The following is a 20,264-nucleotide window of genomic DNA, read 5'->3' as shown; positions in this document are numbered from 1 at the left end:
CCTGTTGCAGTGGGCGCTGCTATCCTGGCTTCTTTCTTGCAGAGATCTTCCCTGGGCAGATACCATAAGGGTATGGACTTCTCTTTATGCTTTTACTGGACCCAAAAGCTGTGCCTTTTCCTTGCCATACATGGGATTTGGCCATAGGATTCTCCAGAGGCTCCTAAGCTCCTAAATTTTTAGGATTCTCCAGAGGCTCCTAAATTTTTTTTTGTCTTTTTCTGGTATCTCACCATAATGGATACAGCTCAGTTACATTGCAAAAGAAAAGCAGAAACTGCAGAGTATTCCCTTCCTATACCAGATCAGCTCATTTAAATCAAGGGAGAAGCACCCAATGGATATCACCCAAAGTTTATATAGATGGTGTAAATATATGTGGGTGGGTGGGTGTGCATGTGTAAAGTACAGCATGGAATTAATAATGTGTTTCGTTCACTTTAAAAATGCACTGGTCTCTTCCCATTAGCTGAACAGATGTCCGAGAAACAATACGTGCCTCTCAGCAGCATAATGCCTATCAGTGAGAAACAAGTCCTGAAAGTTCAATAGGATGTTATAATCAATGGTGTCAAAGATACTGACAAGATGTAAGTTTATAGAAAAGATTAAGGTGAACAACAGAGATGGAGGAGCACCGGGGATCAGATAAGGCTATAACCTTACGACAAGCAATCTGTATTGTGTGCAGAAATCTGGAACCCGTCAGGAATATTTGAAGAAAATAAAAGATTATTTAGAATGAGATAGTGAGAATGCCAAAAATAGATCACTATCTCAGGCATCTGAATGAGAAAAATGACTAAGACCAGTAGGGTCATTTTACGTTGCTTGCTCACTGCCTAATGTAGAGAGACAGCGAGAAAAGCTTTATTTGTGGCTGTTTTGTGTGTGCTTTCAGTGTTAAAAGATGGCAAACACAACCTCTCAGTGCAGTGAAGGGGCATTTTCCCCCCTGCCCACAAGCTTCTGGAGAATGCAAATGCCAGGACTGTGAATTCCATGCTGGCTTCTCTGTTCCAATAAAAAACACTGCTGCTAGCCAGGGGTTAGGATTGCATTTTCATTAACCTCCATAAATATTCCTTGCACTTTATAAACAATGCTTCCCCTCCCCTTCTTTTCCCTCGAAATAATTCACAACACATGGGAGCTATCACCTATTATGCCGTGCATAATTTTATACACTTCTGCTGCTCTTATCTACCTTTTCTCTCCACTAAAAAGCCCCCAATACTGCAACTTTTCCTCATAGGAATGTTGAAAGGGTTTGTTATTTAGTGTGTGTGTGTGTGTGTGTGTGTGTGTGTGTGTAGGGAAATACAGGGAAAATGAATGTGTTTGTGTGTGTTGGAGGGGGGCTATGAAAGAGTTTAAGCCAGAGGGACTCACTTACATTGTGAGCCAGCAAATGCAAACAAGCAAAGAGAATCACTGAAGGGAGATTTTAAAAGATTTTGGAGATAGCGGCAGAAACTCCAGATAGTACGGAGGGGTATAATGTCACCCCCACTTTATGAGGAATTCTTCATCTGATGCAAAGATAATGCAGTATGGGTGTTCCCGTATCACAAATAAAGGGACGTGATGAACGTCCCTGTGGAACGCCCTCCCATCAGATGTCAAAGAGATAAACAACTACCTGACGTTTAGTAGACATCTGAAGGTAGCCCTGTTTAGGGAAGTGTTTAATGATTGATGTTTTAATGTATTTTTAATCTGTGTTGGAAGCCACCCAGAGTGGCTGGGGAAACTCAGCCAGGTGGGTGGGGTACAAATAATCAATTATTATTATATTATGAAAGCTTGCCCACTTTCTGGTTCAACGCAGATTCCAAAGGGATTCCGGGATATGATGCCATTGCAGAGAAACAAATGTACATGTAAGGTTTGGGTTGTGGAAGAGGGGTGGCTAAATTGGGTAGAGGTGGGACTTCAGCTCTCCTTTACAGTTTGCCGGTTTTGGTCTGGTCATAATTGTTACCTGCCCCAAGCTCTGAGAGTAAGTGGCAGGATCATAAATGTAAACAAAGAAACAAATCAACTCCCAATAGATTTTCCCAAGGCTTACAAGCCATCAGCCCGGCTTCTTTTTCTCGGTGAGCTTGGAATCAATTGTTGGAAGATTTTTTCCGTTACATATTTCTCTTTATAACTGCTGAGAGAAAAATGTCCCATAGGGTTGTAGTCAACCGACTTTTACTCAAGAGTAGACCCACTGAAATTAATGGCCGTGACTAACTTAGGTCCATCGATTCCAATAGGAGTAAATGTTAGTTGAATACATCCCACAGACTTCTTCCATGCATTTTCAAGCAACCAGCCCCTTGGCTGCAAGGAGCAGGATGCAAATCATGTAACCTAACTCTTTTTCAGATTACAAACCTTAATTTATTTGTTCCAGCTTTGTACCTCGAAATTCGGGCCATCGACAAAGGAACTGATAAGGTGTCCAGCCAGCGCTTCTCATATTTTGGTTCATTAGCTATGGGTGAAGAAGGTGATGATGGCGCCTGTATAGAATAAATGAGAATCAGTAAGCACAGTCTACTAGATCACACTGTGTAGGAAACATGAATATTTATCTGTGGATGTGCCCTTTCTCAAAACTAATAAGGCAGAGTAATATCATTGTTTGGGAAATTCAGAGTGCATGAAAAAAACACAAAAAACAATAATTTATGTAAAAATGGAACATTTGTGAGCTGTCTGAGCTCATTTTCTCCCCTATTATTTGTGCAGTGGTAACATTGCTTTTATTTCTGTTAAAAGCATAAGCCTTACACATGACAACATAATGTTTAAGTGATAAATAATGTTAATTTACATGTAGCAGACCTCTCAGAAGCACAAGAAAGAAAGAGGATAATGTGATTGCAAAACACTGTACCTTGTCAGTTTTTTTTCAATTTCAGAGAAAAATAAAAGAAAATGTGCATGTCTATCTTGATATAAGGAACTATGAATGCAAAGTTCTTCATGGGCACACCATGAGCTTTGCAACAAATTATTGTTTCCTTATTTACTGCATTTAAGAACATGAAACTACATGTAACCTCTGCAAAGACAAATCATTCTAACTGCCTTGTAAATAAACAAAACCTGCACAGATCAAATCTGAAGTAACGTTTTCTGACGAGGCATGGTTATATACACATAATTTAGTACAAAAGTATATAATCAGATACACAGAAGCAAACACCAATATTGGCATTTCATTGGTAGAGTTTGTTTCAATTCCTGCAAGATGTTATGTGTCCATTTTTGAAAGCTCATTGAAAGCAAGGGTCAAATAGCTCAATGCTCCTTCAGTCAAAACTTTCTTTCAATTAGTGGTTCCAGCTCCAAAAACAGCACCCCTCACAGATAATGAGTGTACTAATCATGTGTTTGCTTCATAGCTGATAGCAATTTAAGAAGCTGCACTATTCCCACTGGTGCCTGAAGTTTTGCAAATAATTGCAAAAGTATTGCTAAGCTTGCCAACTAAGAAAGAATCAAGCGAATAAGGTGTTTTCATGAGAAATACTCTGGCATTAGCCACTGAAGAAACAGACAATATGTCCTGTAAATTGGCACAAGTCAGAATGTACAGTAACAACAGATCATTAATTTATTTCATTTTGTAGTTTGCTCAATCCTAAAAGTTCCAATATTCAAAGAGGGACCATATATCGCCTTGTTCATTCACCAGCCTTATAATGAAGAAAAGTCTTGCAATTAATGGCTGGGAAGACGATTGATGAAATGTGGCATATTCGAAGATCTCGGAGTGCAGCAAAGCAGACATTTTCACATTTTACATAAAAGTCATTGCCATTGCATTGTTCTTCACTTTGCCACATGAGAGAGCCTGACACTCAGCAAGAAAAAAGTGACACATCATGAAATGTATTATTCATTCAGGTGAACTGCAGTAAGTAGTACTAAGTAGAAAGGTGATAGCAATTGCACAATATGAAATACTTATTGTGCTTCAGATTAATAAACATACTTATTAATCTATCCACAATACAATACACACACATCTCAGGATACAAGCCTCTACTTAATTTAGACCACAGCTATAGAATTTTAATATTTGTTCCTTTGTCCTGGTGGATCTTGGATATCTACTTGCTCCAGGCACCCTGCGTTGGCCCAATGTCACAAATACATCAGTGTAGTGTTGCATTGTGTCTACATCATCTCACAGATTGCCCTGCTTCAGAATTTCACCCACGATGATTTAAGAGGAACTTCTGCTCTTCCATCACAGTTGGGAAACAAGCACAATGCATCTCACATGACATCAGCAGTGACAGAAGTGCAACTGTTCTAACAGTTTCCATCCTGAACTCTTTTTTTTTAACTTTAATTATAAATAAACACTTCTTCCTAAATTGCAGAGTAACCAGCTCCTTCCTTTCATTTTATCATTTTGTCTTTCATCACACAGATGAAATGATTTTTGTGACATTCTCTAATACATCAACAACAATTATTAATGGCTTAGTATTTTCTACAGTGGCAAACTTTTTTGGTGGCTTTGCACAAGACAAGACGTGGAAGTGTGAACTACAAAATATGTGAATATACAGACTCAGACAAAACATGGAGATGTGGTTGGATGAAGCAATAGGGACCCCCCCCCCAGTTCCATGGAATACATTGTACAGGGGGTGGGGGCAGAATCCTTAATAATAAGCTGTAGTAAAAAATTAAATCACAATCTTGGGTTGCAGAACGCAGTTACAGAACTTGATTTATAGGATGGCCACAAACATAAAATGCCTTTGGTATGCAACTCTGGTATTCTTACCCTGCACATCAATTACTGAACTATCTTTAGTTGGGAAACAATGCCTTTAATGGCACAAAGGGGGCTGCTTATTAATAGCTGCTACAGCCCACCTCAAACACCTCCCCCATCCAGGGCAAGCCCAAGTCATTTTGCTGACTGAGGTGGAGCAGGAAATGGAGCCATTGCCCACAAAGGTCAGGGCCGGTCAAGTTATTTGGAACTTGCAGAAGAAAATCCCACAAGTGACTTTCCGCTTCCCTAGCAGTAAAAAACACAACACTAATAAGTTAAAGAACTAAGCCTTTTACGATGCCTACAATCAACTGCCTAGGCAGCCACCTTGCTACCTACCTTATGGTAAGGCTGGCCTTGCTCAAATCTTAGACCATTTAAATTAACAGCATAGGAGCCAAGGAATGTGCAAAATGTGTTAAACATCCCCACACTGCCATTTTCCCTGGTCCAAATGGCCTCCTCGCCTGAAGGTACTGTTTGCTGCACAGGGTAAAGTACGCGGTGCCGTATTCAGCTGAACTGAAGTTCTAACATAAGCTGGCACAATAGGACCCACTCCTCACAATTCCCAAATCTGCTCCAGAGGGATGGGGGGAAACCTCAGAAATTTAAACAAGAATTTAAACGATTAGCAACACAGGACTCATGAAAATGCTCAATTGTCATTCCTTGAAACTAACGCCTTCTGTCAAGGGAAATGTTTTCACTCAGTAAAGCTAAAATAAATATCCAGACTTAAAATTAAATGAATTCACCTAGTCAAACATGAAGCTTTCAGTGTCTTTATTTCTCCAGAGAGTCAGTCCATGCAGAAATGACTGGCTGTCAAAATTGGAGACAGGGGCTCAACAGGGTACCACCATTTACACAAGAATAACAAGGGTTCTTATAGGTTTGGCTAAGAGAGAGTGATATTTTTTCCCCAGTTACATGGTGAGCAGTTCCCATGTATTTTCATGCAGACAGAAAAGCAGGACAGAGTTATAGGCAACTGTATGTAACATGCAGCTTGGCCCCATTTTATGCTACCAGGAGATACAAATTCAACAAAGCTGTGTGACCAGAGAGGTGATACACACAAGGGCTAGAGATTTCTTTGGCTCTCCTCATTCCACCCTGGAACAGTGAGTGATAAGTCACCCTTCAGTGAAAGATGGAGTTTCTGGCAACAATTTTCACATGAAGTTCCTGGCTGCCTGGGTCATCCACATGCAGCTGCCGGGTGACCTTGGGCTAGTCACACTTCTCTCAGCCCCACTCACCTCACAGAGTGTTTGTTGTGGGGAAGGAAGGGAAAGGAGAACATTAGCCGCTTTGATACTTCTTCAGGTAGTGATAAAGCGGGTATCAAATCCTAACTCTTCTTCATCTTCAGCTATTTTGAATTTAGCTTTACTTTAACAAGCTCAGTTTTTCAACCAACAACAAGCACAACATGAAGGCAACAGTAAATTCCCATTGGGTGCCCACCCCATCAACTAGTATTCAGCCATGCTGCTGGGGCCAGCATCAAGGGTTTGTATGGATGGGCATCTCCCAAGGCTCCCTACTATAGGAGGAGCCACCTGGTCTTGCAACAGTGAGAAGGTAGACTGACTGAGGGAGAGGGATCCATGAAAGGTGAGCCATCCAAAGACCCCCCAAAATCTGGAACTGACACTGTACACAGCTTCTGAATCTGGAGGTTCCACGTATCTAGCCATTATGGCTAGCAGCCATATGAATCCTCTATGAATTCTCTTGTATAGCCAAATTCCCTTATATGGCCAATGGACGCCATGGCACCATGTGGCACTGAAGTCCAAAGATCAACAGTTCACTGCTTGAAGAAACACCTTATTCTATTTGCCCTGAATCTTGCACCTTCATTCAGCTTCTGCTTGTGGCGGTGGCAGAACACTTTCTCTTGGTTGAAGCAGCTACCATTTCTACCTCAGAATGCCTCTGGAGCAATGTTGTGTCATGGGTCATAACACAGGTTCATTCCAAGGGTCTTCTATGGGCAACTGGTGGCCACCTTGCTGTAAATTTCAGCCAGATTCTGATACAAACTTTAACTAGCAGGGGCCTATTGCGAAAAGTTGGAATCCGTGTTTAGATATTAAGCCATTGTGGTCAAGGCATTGTGGAAAAGAGAGAGAAGAGGGACCCTGCAATTAAACAAAACAAAAGCAAAAGGCACACTGCTCAAAACAGAAAGAGAAACACAACAAGTTTTTCAGCAGGGGTGAAGCAACCAGTTCTTGTAAAAACAATAAAACTTTTTTTTAAGTAGCAGAACTAATCAGACATCCTTTCTGCAGCAATGTGCCTAATGCTTACACGAAGATGAAGAAAAGAAACTCATGGGATCACAGTCAGTTAGAGCTGTCAGCTTTTCATATTCTTATGACAAATGATTTGCAGTACTTGGGGAAGTTTCTGTTTTAGTTCTGTGAATGACTGTGAAGCTCTATAGAGAAAAAAAAGCGAACAAATTCCTTATCTTGTTTTTAGTAATTTATAAAACTCCAATTAAGGGTGCCTCTGGATGGAAGAATCAACACATAGCCATACATTAGAAATTCAGATTCCTAGGAGTAGAAATCTTTTGCTGAGTATATTGAAAATACCATAGATTCCGGTGTATAAGACGACTTTTTAACCCTGGAAAAGAGGTTCAAAAGTCGGGGGTCGTCTTATATGCCGGGTATGGGTGGTGGGCTCCACTGTGGGAGAAAGCCGGGCGGTAGGCTCTGCACCGGAAGAGAGCTGCCCTGTCTGGCCTACATTGTCCACCAGTGTAGACAACACTGAACCAGATGGACTAAGAGCAGAAACACAGGCAGTTTCCTGTATTTCTAGACACAGCCTTCTTCTGGGTGTTCACTGCTTCTTCTGGATCAGGGGAATAAATTATTGATAACACATTGGCCTTTAATATCCTTGATTAAAAAGTAAGTGTCAGGGAACTGCCATCGGAGCCAGAGGCGGAGGGAAGGCTCCAGAGGGATGCCGGAGAGGGTCCCAGCAGGGAGAGAGGCAGCCCATCTGCTGGGGAAGGAAATCAGCGTAGCACCAGTGGAGAAGGGGGGCAGAAGGGAGAATCGGTGAGGGGGCTCCAGGACTCCTCGCCGGAGACCAGCGGGGAGAGCAGGGTCCTCCGCTGCCCACACCCTCCCTGTGCAGAAGACTTCCGCGCAGGGAGAGTAGGAGGAGACTAGGCATCAAAGAACTTCTTTGCTGGAAGAAGTTCAAGAAACGCCCACTGACGGATTCTGCCAGCGATTGAGACAGCCACAGGTGAGAGGCTGTCCAGACAGAAAGGGTTCACCCAGGTAACCTAGCCAGGAGTGGCGACAACTTACGCACGAGCAACCCCTAGAACCATTACAGCAAGCTTTTTAAAAAAATGGGGAGGGGGGATCCAATTGAATCTCTGTATTAAAATGGTTTATATTAAAAAATTAAATAGTGAAGGAAGTTTTTAAAAGAAATGACAGGGATATGTATAATATTCACATAACTCTATAGATAATATAGACTGATTTTTATGTTGTATTCATATTTTCCCTTTGTTTCGTTGATAGCCTTCACTGCCAATTTAGCCATTCATTCAATTTGCTTTGCTTGAAAAGTGGAAGCCTTTGCAGAAGTGTGGATTTTTTTAAATAATTGTGCCGTTTCTGTAAAACCAGTATTTCTATCGAGCTCAAAACATCTGTAGCAGACACAAACCCATCCTGAATACCAGTGCCTACTTTTGATAATAACCTTAAATACAGTTAATCATAGCATTTCTTCGGTATGCACAATAATTGTTTGTCGGTGCCTGAACAGTATTCTCCCCCCCCCCGACTTTTGAAAAGAAATCCTGGTCATTTCCTGTGAATAAACATTTTACTTTTAAATCCCATGGAACATTGTGTCCACAGGTGTCTTTCCTGCCCTGTTTTAGAGAGGCAACCGGTCTCCAAGTCCTTAAATCTTTGTATGATCCCCTTTGATTCATTCTCTCTTCTCTCACCTTGAATACTATTAATCATCTGTCTGTCTTTGGCCTTTTTCCTTTTCACATCTTGATCCCAGCACTCCTTTCAACCATTCCACATCTGGGCTTATGGCACTGGCTATAGCGCTGAATGTCAAGGTTTCAAAGCTTTGATTGTCATCCTTTCCAATTTATGCTCAGTACAAACTTCTCCCCTGTAGTTCCATGTCTTTAACAGCCTTTCCTCACGCAGCCTTGTGACTCTTGCTCCTTTCCAGAATATTACAGTGGTACCTCGGGTTAAGTACTTAATTCGTTCCGGAGGTCTGTTCTTAACCTGAAACTGTTCTTAACCTGAAGCACCACTTTAGCTAATGGGGGCCTCCTGCTGCTGCGCTGCCAGAGCACGATTTCTGTTCTCATCCTGAAGCAAACGTCTTAACCTGAAGCACTATTTCTGGGTTAGCGGAGTCTGTAACCTGAAGCGTATGTAATCCTGAAGCGTATGTAACCCGAGGTACCACTGTATCTGACATCTTCTCCCTTGCAGTTCTATATCCCTTACTTGTTCTGTGGTCACCTGCTACACAGGAAGCTGCCCACTACTGAGGCAGATCATTAGTCAATACTCTCTAATCTCCATAGACTGGCAGCGGCGCTCCAAGATTTAATATGTCTCTTCTAGTACTACCTGGAGAATCCACGGATTGTACCCGAGACATTTTACATGCAAAACAGTTGACCTTCCACAGAATTGCAGCTCTCAGTGAAATCCATCCTTCATGGTTTCACCTCTTCATCTCCAACCACTCCTTTGACAAAGCTCTCCTTTAACCATAAAAGTTTATGGTGCCAATAAGGTTGAAATTCCAAATAAGATACCCAAGATTTTCATAAACTGCTAAAGTAGTATGTGCTGATAATAGAACTCCCACTGCTAAATTCTACCCAACAAGTTTCAGGTATCAAGAATTTCAGGGGTTTTCTGTGCCCCCACAAACCTCCTCTATGGCTCCTGCCGGTGATACACAACAAATACAACCATGTTTTCTGTATAGTGATTACAATTCATATGGGGTAGCCAGGCCACCTGAAGAAGCATCACACCCTATCTTTAGACTCAGTAGTCCTCTCATCATGTACAGGCAGTTGTCTGCCTGTGCTAAGCTCATGACTGTGTACACTACCTAAACGATGTTTTCTCAAACTATGTTGTGAGTGTGTGTGTTTGCATATATACATACACATACAGCACAGGGGGGGCCAACAATTGGGTTAGTACTTCTTCAGTCAAAGGCGTCACATTGCCTGCCCCTGACTCAAAGGACTCTGCCCTAGTGAACCACAATTAATCCACTCTGTAACTGCTAAGGCAGGCAGACCCCTTTATATGAACTGACTTATCGAAATATTGAAAATAATAAATGAGGACAGAGTTAGCAACTGAGGTAGAGCTGCAACTCCTAATTAAGACTCTGTCTGAGAATGTCAGCTGCTGAAGCAACATCTGAGCTCTGCGCTTATAGCAGGGGTCAGCAAACATTTTCAGCAGGGGGCCGGTCAACTGTCCCTCAGACCTTGTGAGGGGCTGGACTATATTTTGAAAAGAAAAGAAAAGAAGAACGAATTCCTCTGTGCCACAATTAACCCAGAGATGCATTTTAAATAAAAGCACACATTCCACTCATGTAAAAACACCAGGCAGGCCCCACAAATAACCCAGAGATGCATTTTAAATAAAAGCACACATTCCACTCATGTAAAAACACACTGATTCCTGGACAGTCTGTGGGCCGGATTAAGAAAGTGATTGGGCCGCATCGGGCCCCTGGGCCTTAGTTTGCCTACTCATGGCTTACAGAATCTCCAGCTTGAGGTTTCCACGGAGCTGTCCATGGTACCACTGAAGTTTCCCCTTTACTTCAAAACAAAACGAATATGACTATCTGATGCATCCTCACTAGACTTTCTGATATCTGCAAAGTGGTTTAATATCAGATGCCTGTCTTTAGAATGCCAAAGGAGATACAACAACTGTTTTTGAATTTCTGTGCATCTGGTGGAAAACTGGAAGTGAGATTTCAGTACACCAGCTATTCTTCAGGCACCAGCTAGCTGACAGGACCAGGGAGGTAGTTTGGAAGGATTTCCATTTCAGATTTCCATTTCAGATTTGTCATTATTAGACAAAAAATATGCCTAGTCTACATAGATATCAGTATCATAGTTACAGCTGTTGAAATGAAAATACAGCTTAAGCAATATTCACATTCTTAAAGAATCAGGTCAATACAGGACCTGGTGTGATAAACTCTGAAAATGCAACAAGGTGCTCTGTTTCTTTTTCCTTTTTTAAAAAAAAAACCTGGGTCAATTCTGGGGGAAAAGAATGTACATGAAACAAAAGATACTGCACCATTTCACTGAACAGATGACATTTCCTAGGGGGGAAAAATATTGCTGGTAACTGACATTTCTAAACCTCCTTATCTGACCATTTGATCACAGTTCAATCTGATAAATGCTGCCTCATGCTCGTGCTTTCAACAAACCACCTTAGAAGCTGAAGCCACTTTCATTTCCAGGCATTTGAAATCTTGGCTTTTGATCTTGGGGAAATAGACATCTTCCACTTGTTCAAATCTTTTTGTTTCTGATGAAGGAAGGTTGTGACTTTTCTACAGGGCCAGATAAAATATGAAGTATTTTTGCTCCAGTTCTATTCCGTCTCTCTCTCTCTCTCTCTCTCTCTCTCTCTCTCTCTCTCTCTCTCTCTCTGGGTGTGTGTATCTGGCTTCTCTGGCTTCTCAAATGCAATGGAGCTGAACACAGAAGACTCCTTCTCACTGATATATGAAAGGCAATGTCTTTTAAATTTAGTGTGCTTTCTTCTCCACTTGCTAATTGGGTCTCAGCCTGGGCTGCCCCTACCCCTGAATCACCAGGCCATGGTAAAGTATACCCATTCTCTCCACTGCATGCTTGGCCCCTGTGATATTCTTTCTCCTTCTCCTTCTTCTGCTCCTCTTTTAATGACACCTCACTCCAAATCTTTGAACAATTTCCCCCTGAACATTTTCTCAACTATTCAGAGTCCTGATACAGTAAACTCCAATCTAGTCCTCTTGCGCCAACATGATCTACTCAGGCCATTATATGGTACTAGAATAAACATTCTTGAAATTTGTTAAATGGCATAAGCCACATTTGTTCTCCTGAAAGTCAAGTCACATAAACTATTCACGCAACAAGGCAAAGTGGTATAAGTCACTTACTGTATTTGTTGAGTTTCCATTTAAGTGTAAACCACTGTCAAAGAGAGGGGAGGACGTGCCACTGCTGTGATCACTTGATGGTCCAGGGGAACCTAAAATGCAGCATATTTTTTTTAAAAAAGTGTTATAATTTGTTTTCATCAGTGGAAAGTTAATGCACATGACTGAAGAAGAATTGCAGTGTATAAAATGGTGAGTTCATCCAAATATCTACATCATACTGTATATACAGTGGTTTTTTCTGGGGGGATGCAGGGGTACACATACCCCTAACATTTTGTGAGTCTGAGTTTGGCCTCATTGAGGGGCAGTATTTCAGTATGAGTAGGAAAATGAGAGTACCTCTAATTTTTATTTAGAAAAAAAGCCCTGCATATATATATCTAGATTTATACCATCTATATCTATATGATTTAACTCTAATAGTTTCCACCATGTTCTATACATTTCTTAGCATGCAAGACAGAGAAAGCAATAAATAAAATAAAAAATGAATTGGACGGTAGTCTAAATTTCTTAACTGAGCTTATGAGTTCACAGAGTTTTGCAGCAGAAACACATGTCAATCAAATGCATGGGATGGCATTGAGTGCTGCTCAAGTAGACATGTGATTCTCCCAATGCTGTGCCTAGACTGTACTGAAGCCAGGAAAGCAGCACAGTCTAGGCCACAGGCCCCACCAGCCGCTACCGAGATCAACTATTCTCAAGGAAGAACTGCCCAAGGAGCTTTTGAAACCCAGCTGGTGATGTAAGGAACATCAAACTGATTTAAGAATTGGCTTAGAAGTCTCCTCCTATGTGAAAGCTAATTAGTCTACTCCTTTTCCAAAACCTTAAAAGTCACCCCAGGTTGAGGTGTAAGAAGCCTGTCATCTCAATGAGCTGAGCCTCTGGGTGTATTTAAACATTTTAAAAGTTAATTCCTTTTCTTCTAATCATATTTACACACACACACACACACACACACACGTATTTGATTTCTTGCAAGCATGACTTCGTTAAGGATCATATGCCCTTCCCTGGCCATTTATGTGTGTGCAGTGCCCTCTCTGTAATAACCCCTTCATTTCCTCCAATTCTAACTCTTCTCTCAAGAGTTTAGCTTCCCTATCATGCTCTAGTTCCCCACCTATAAGCCACACTACCAACGGAAAGTGGTCAAGGGAGGAAGCAGCTCAGTTATGAATCTTTTCATGCAGAAGGTCACAGGTTCGAGCCCAACCCATCTCCTACTACCCTTCTGAGAAATACCTCACCTCACCCTCCCACTATATATAAGGGTCTGGTGTCTTCTACTTCAGTGTATCTGAAGTGTGCATGCACATGAAAGCTTATACCAGAACAAACTTAGTTGGTCTATAAGGTGCTACTGGACATCATTATTTATTGTTGTTGTTGTTGTTGTTGTTGTTGTTGTTGTTGTTGTTGTTGTTATTATTATTATTATTATTATTATTATTATTATTATTATATCCAGCTATGGCAGGGGAAAGACTTTTGTCTGAAACCCTGGAGAGCCACTACCAGTCAGTGTGAATGACAGTACTAAGCTAGATGGATCAAAAGTCAGTCAGTCTCTCTCTCTCTCTCTCTCTCTCTCTGTGTGTGTGTGTGTGTGTGTGTGAGAGAGAGAGAGAGAGAGAGAGGGGGGGGGGAGAGGGATCTGATCGGAAGGTCCCCACGGGGTACTCAAGGGTACGTAGTACCAGCATCTCATTCCACCTCCCTTTATGGTTAAAAAGTGTGACACTTACTGGAACAACTTCATGGTGAGTACTGACACCTATTTTTTAAAGAAAAAAAGCATTGTCGCCAATTCTCACATGGACACTATTATTTGTTTGTATAAAAATTAGTTGTATGCCAGTTTTTTTGGGGGGGGGACATAGCCCACTCCATGTGGTTTGCACAGCATAAAGACACAGTGTGTGTGTGTATGTATGTGTGTGTATATATATATATATATATATGCAGGTTTTGGTGTCCTCGGGTGTCTTCCCGTGTAAAAGTTGGGGTGTCTAGGCGACGTTTCGACGAGGTCTCACTCGTCATCTTCAGGCTGGTGCTTTCGGCTTCTTGTTACTGGAACAGAGCGGGATCTCAATGTTTGAGTTCCTATAAATACTGTAGAGGGGGTGTGGTGTCTAGCCTCCAATGTTCTGGGCAGAGAGGAAGTTCCCAGGCTAGTGTGCCTTTTCTTCTTTTGTTCCTTAATTACTTGAGAGATACCTTGAGTGATTTCTTGAGTGATATCCTGAGTACCACTTAGGTGGGTCATTAGGTGTGGATTAGTTGCTAAAGTCTTTGTGTCTTGACCTCTTGAACTTTGTGAAGAGTTTTCCTGAGAAGATGGCTGTATTGCACTTAGTTGTGCTTTGGCTTGGCTTCGTGTATAGGGGCGAGCTGTGGTTTTGTGGCTTGTGTCAGCCAGATCTGTGTAGGGATTGCAGGGGGGTGCAGCATCCGGAGGTGCCACCATGGATTGGCTACTGGATGGTGTCAGTAGTTCATCTGTGGAGAGGGTCTGGGTTTGGGTCTGGTGTGGTTGATTGGTGTTGGCGTTCTGTGTGCCTCTGGATCTGGTGTCAGTTTTTGTGGGGAGGGCTAATTTCCAGATGTCTGGCAAGCGGGATGTGTCGTCACGCTTGTTCATGTTGTGAGGGTGTTTCTCTATCTCGATGGCTTCCATGATTATTCTCTTGTGGTGATGTTCCGTGTTAAAGAGCAATTTGGAATCTGCAAAATTAATTTCGTGTCCTGTTTCTTTCATGTGTTGGAAAAGAGAGGAAGTTTTTTCTTCTTTTTTGACGGCATTCTTGTGTTCTGCGATACGTGCATTTATTCGTCTGTTTGTTTGTCCAATGTACGTGGCATTTATACGTGCATTTATTCGTCTGTTTGTTTGTCCAATGTCCAATGTACGTGGCTGGGCAGACTTTGCAGGGTATTTCATAGATCCCTTGGTTTTCCAACTGGATTTTATCCTTGGGGTTTCTGAGGATATTGGCTATTTTTTGGTTGGTGCAAAAGGCACCATTATTGCTATTGGCTATTGGATATTGGCTATTTTTTGGTTGGTGCAAACAAACAGACGAATAAATGCACGTATCGCAGAACACAAGATTATTGCTATTGCTATTGGATATTGGCTATTTTTTGGTTGGTGCAAACAAACAGACGAATAAATGCACGTATCGCAGAACACAAGAATGCCGTCAAAAAAGAAGAAAAAACTTCCTCTCTTTTCCAACACATGAAAGAAACAGGACACGAAATTAATTTTGCAGATTCCAAATTGCTCTTTAACACGGAACATCACCACAAGAGAATAATCATGGAAGCCATCGAGATAGAGAAACACCCTCACAACATGAACAAGCGTGACGACACATCCCGCTTGCCAGACATCTGGAAATTAGCCCTCCCCACAAAAACTGACACCAGATCCAGAGGCACACAGAACGCCAACACCAATCAACCACACCAGACCCAAACCCAGACCCTCTCCACAGATGAACTACTGACACCATCCAGTAGCCAATCCATGGTGGCACCTCCGGATGCTGCACCCCCCTGCAATCCCTACACAGATCTGGCTGACACAAGCCACAAAACCACAGCTCGCCCCTATACACGAAGCCAAGCCAAAGCACAACTAAGTGCAATACAGCCATCTTCTCAGGAAAACTCTTCACAAAGTTCAAGAGGTCAAGACACAAAGACTTTAGCAACTAATCCACACCTAATGACCCACCTAAGTGGTACTCAGGATATCACTCAAGAAATCACTCAAGGTATCTCTCAAGTAATTAAGGAACAAAAGAAGAAAAGGCACACTAGCCTGGGAACTTCCTCTCTGCCCAGAACATTGGAGGCTAGACACCACACCCCCTCTACAGTATTTATAGGAACTCAAACATTGAGATCCCGCTCTGTTCCAGTAACAAGAAGCCGAAAGCACCAGCCTGAAGATGACGAGTGAGACCTCGTCGAAACGTCGCCTAGACACCCCAACTTTTACACGGGAAGACACCCGAGGACACCAAAACCTGCATTCCTGTACCCGTGAAAATCTACGAAAGCAAATATCTTACCTCTACGGGGAGGAAACCTTCCAGCTGACAAGAACCTACGAGAAACTAGAAGTCCGAAGAGCCACCATCTTATGTGATCTCTTGTTCCTACGCAACTGCCGAGACAACAAATTAATTCCCACATGCTTCCAACTTAAATTCCATTCTAAAACCCCAGCCACCGAAAGGATCCTGAAACGAACTGAACTATCCCTAATCAGAAACGAACTACACAAGAAAAGATACCTACTAGACCAAACCAACAAAGATCTACTCACTCTTCACCTCAAACTCTGTAACAAAATCCACCCTGCACTCTGGGACAAATGCAAACAACTAGCCGTCTGGAGAGCTGAAACGGAGACCTCACATAAGACAGACACACACACCAACAAACTCCACAAACTAGAGAAACGCCAGAAGCCCGGCCACCCTCCACAGCAACCCATGAAACAAACAGTACATAACATATCAGACAGGATCCTCACCACAACTGAAACCAAAGTACTCTCCAAAGGTTTCAACTTTGCAGTCGCCCCGAGACGCATCCCCACGGAAAACATCATATGCGGAGTCGAAGCTAGCCTAACCAAATTCAACCCAGATGAAGCCAATAAAATCAGACTTGAAGTCACCAACATCCTCTGCTCCAGCAAACCACCCAGAAGCAATTTACACAAAGAAGAACAGAAAGCACTCACCAACCTGAGGAAAGACAACAACATAATCATTCTCCCAGCAGACAAAGGTAATGCCACAGTGGTGATGAACACATCGGACTACCAAGCAAAACTATCAAAGCTACTCCAAGATCCTGCCTACAAACCTATAAAAACAGATCCCACCACCTATCTGGAAAAAACCACCAAATCCAAAATAAAAGCCTCTCCTATCAGTGAAGAAATCCAGCTAAGAATCATCCCCAGAGAAAAATCATCCAGATGCCCCAAACTCTACGGCCTCCCCAAGATACACAAAGAAGGAACACCACTCAGACCAATAGTCAGCTCCATAGGCTCACCTCTACAAAATCTCGCTAAATTTCTCGCCAAGCAACTTCAGCCCTATGCAGAATCCATCTCTTCACACGTACCAAACTCCTTCCAGTTCATAGAAACAATAAAGAAGCAAAACCTACATCCTAATGACCTACTTGTGAGCTTCGATGTTGTATCTCTCTTCACACAAGTGCCCATTAATGAAGCCTTGACAGCTATTCAAAACAAATACAATCCCCCCGAATACATCTTGGACCTGACCAACCACTGCCTAACCAACACGTACTTCATCCACAATGGACAAAGATACAAACAGATAGAAGGAGCACCTATGGGATCACCCCTCTCACCGGTCATCGCAAACCTGTACATGGAACACTTTGAAACCAATGCTTTAGACAAGTCAGAACACAAACCCAAACTTTGGCTCAGATATGTTGACGACACCTTTGTAATTTGGCCACACGGGAAGGAAAAACTGGATAGCTTCCTCACACATCTCAACAACTTACACCCCAAAATACAATTCACTATGGAAATAGAAGCCAACAACCAACTTCCCTTCCTTGACGTCCTAATCTACAAAAAACCTGATGGCTCCCTAGGACACACTATCTACCGGAAAAAAACACACACCAACCGCTACTTACATGCACAATCACACCACCACCCTGCACAAATAAACTCCGTAGCCAAGACTCTCATCTCCAGAACCAAACGCCTGGCTGACAAAGACCACTTGACAACTGAGTTACAGAATCTCTCAAATGTGTTAATTGCCAATGGATACCAGCAAAACAGGATTACGAAGCTAATCCAAAAGGAAACACCCCCCAAAAACCAAGACACAGAAGAAAACAATGGCATGGCCCTCCTTCCTTATATCAAGGGCACTACAGATAAAATTAGCAAAATCCTCCATAAACACAATATCAAAACTGCCTTTTGCACCAACCAAAAAATAGCCAATATCCTCAGAAACCCCAAGGATAAAATCCAGTTGGAAAACCAAGGGATCTATGAAATACCCTGCAAAGTCTGCCCAGCCACGTACATTGGACAAACAAACAGACGAATAAATGCACGTATCGCAGAACACAAGAATGCCGTCAAAAAAGAAGAAAAAACTTCCTCTCTTTTCCAACACATGAAAGAAACAGGACACGAAATTAATTTTGCAGATTCCAAATTGCTCTTTAACACGGAACATCACCACAAGAGAATAATCATGGAAGCCATCGAGATAGAGAAACACCCTCACAACATGAACAAGCGTGACGACACATCCCGCTTGCCAGACATCTGGAAATTAGCCCTCCCCACAAAAACTGACACCAGATCCAGAGGCACACAGAACGCCAACACCAATCAACCACACCAGACCCAAACCCAGACCCTCTCCACAGATGAACTACTGACACCATCCAGTAGCCAATCCATGGTGGCACCTCCGGATGCTGCACCCCCCTGCAATCCCTACACAGATCTGGCTGACACAAGCCACAAAACCACAGCTCGCCCCTATACACGAAGCCAAGCCAAAGCACAACTAAGTGCAATACAGCCATCTTCTCAGGAAAACTCTTCACAAAGTTCAAGAGGTCAAGACACAAAGACTTTAGCAACTAATCCACACCTAATGACCCACCTAAGTGGTACTCAGGATATCACTCAAGAAATCACTCAAGGTATCTCTCAAGTAATTAAGGAACAAAAGAAGAAAAGGCACACTAGCCTGGGAACTTCCTCTCTGCCCAGAACATTGGAGGCTAGACACCACACCCCCTCTACAGTATTTATAGGAACTCAAACATTGAGATCCCGCTCTGTTCCAGTAACAAGAAGCCGAAAGCACCAGCCTGAAGATGACGAGTGAGACCTCGTCGAAACGTCGCCTAGACACCCCAACTTTTACACGGGAAGACACCCGAGGACACCAAAACCTGCATTCCTGTACCCGTGAAAATCTACGAAAGCATATATATATATATATATATATATTGCAATAGGAGTAGCATTAACAATAATTTAAAAACATAGTCAACTTTAAAAATAAAATAATCCTGCAGACATAGAAAACTATTTTAAGATTTATAAGCTTGTTTATCAATGAAGTGAAGGGAGACTAAAATAAATAGATTTTAATAACCTGCTCAAACGTTTGTAGTATAGCATCTCTCTCACTCTCATACATACACAGACTTGTGGGAGAGAGATCAGGGCATAGAAATAGACTTCCTTACCACTTTCTAAAATCCCTTCTTTAAAACCATCTCAATTGCATTCATATTATAAACTCCAAATCATATTGTTTTGAAAGTTGGTTTTCCCTTGCTAAACCCCTGACACCAAAAATTATTATTTTTTCCTTATTCATTGTTAGAGTGGCATAAGTAATAAAAAAAAATCTAGTGATGTATTTCATTTACAGAGAGTGAACTTAGAATCTTTTTTTTCTAAATAAGCTGCTTGCAAGCAAAATACTTCAATTTTCCAAGCAATAATAGCAGTGGTGGTAAGACGTGACATCACCCTTCAAGTAGTTTTCAGATCACCTCACAATCCTGACATTTACAAATAATAATAATAATATTCACACCTCTAATCAACACGAAGCAGAGAATGATCTGGAAAAAATCTAGAATCTCGACAGTCTTAGATGCTAAACTGTTTCCATCTTAACATGCACACATCTGCCTCCATCCTTCTTTCTGGCTGGGTGATACTCTCAGTTTTAACTTTAAGTATCTTTTCTCTCCTAATGACTTTGATACAGCCAAAGATGATTTATTGCTAAACACAAATAAACTTAGCAATCAATCAATTTCTTCATCTGTTGATTTTTTTTTTAAAGCCACATAAACCAAAAATATATGTCTTATGATCCAAAAACCCAATCCAGCCTACAGGGCTGATACTGTGGCAACTGTCCTGTTTTTGTACTCTACTTCCGGGTAGAGAGCACACATGGCTAGTGGGATGTGTTCCTCTTGATGGATTGTGCATGCATTGAAGTAAATACTGAATTTATCTTAGACGTACCCAATTTTGGGTGAGATCAGTGGTGCTAGATTGGCTCCACACTTGCACCATGCCCACCTCGTCACTGCCTCCCTCCTCCCCCATCTAGATACTGGTAAACAGCAG

The 20,264-nt window shown here is 42.0% G+C and overlaps 2 protein-coding genes across 5 annotated transcripts in view; both read right to left on the bottom strand.

The window, feature by feature from the left end:
- Positions 1–20,264, bottom strand: part of TPO (thyroid peroxidase) — a 550,495-nt gene that overhangs the window by 154,489 nt on the left and 375,742 nt on the right. The window lies entirely within an intron of this gene.
- The window catches only part of SNTG2 (syntrophin gamma 2), a 218,689-nt gene that overhangs the window by 58,834 nt on the left and 139,591 nt on the right, over positions 1–20,264 (bottom strand). For all 4 annotated transcript variants that reach the window (XM_083730447.1, XM_083730445.1, XM_083730446.1 and 1 more), the window contains exons 8-9: positions 12,044–12,135; positions 2,386–2,513 (exon numbers count right to left, since the gene is read on the bottom strand). In XM_083730447.1, coding sequence (XP_083586573.1) covers positions 2,386–2,513; positions 12,044–12,135 — 220 coding nt within the window. The remainder of the gene's footprint in view (positions 1–2,385; positions 2,514–12,043; positions 12,136–20,264) is intronic.

The sequence above is a fragment of the Podarcis gaigeae genome (genome assembly GCF_964106915.1).
Source record: "Podarcis gaigeae genome assembly, chromosome: 3".
In the NCBI taxonomy this organism is placed as follows: Eukaryota; Metazoa; Chordata; class Lepidosauria; order Squamata; family Lacertidae; genus Podarcis; species Podarcis gaigeae.
Note: the sequence above shows the minus strand (reverse complement) of the source record. Positions and strands in the feature narration are given on the sequence as shown.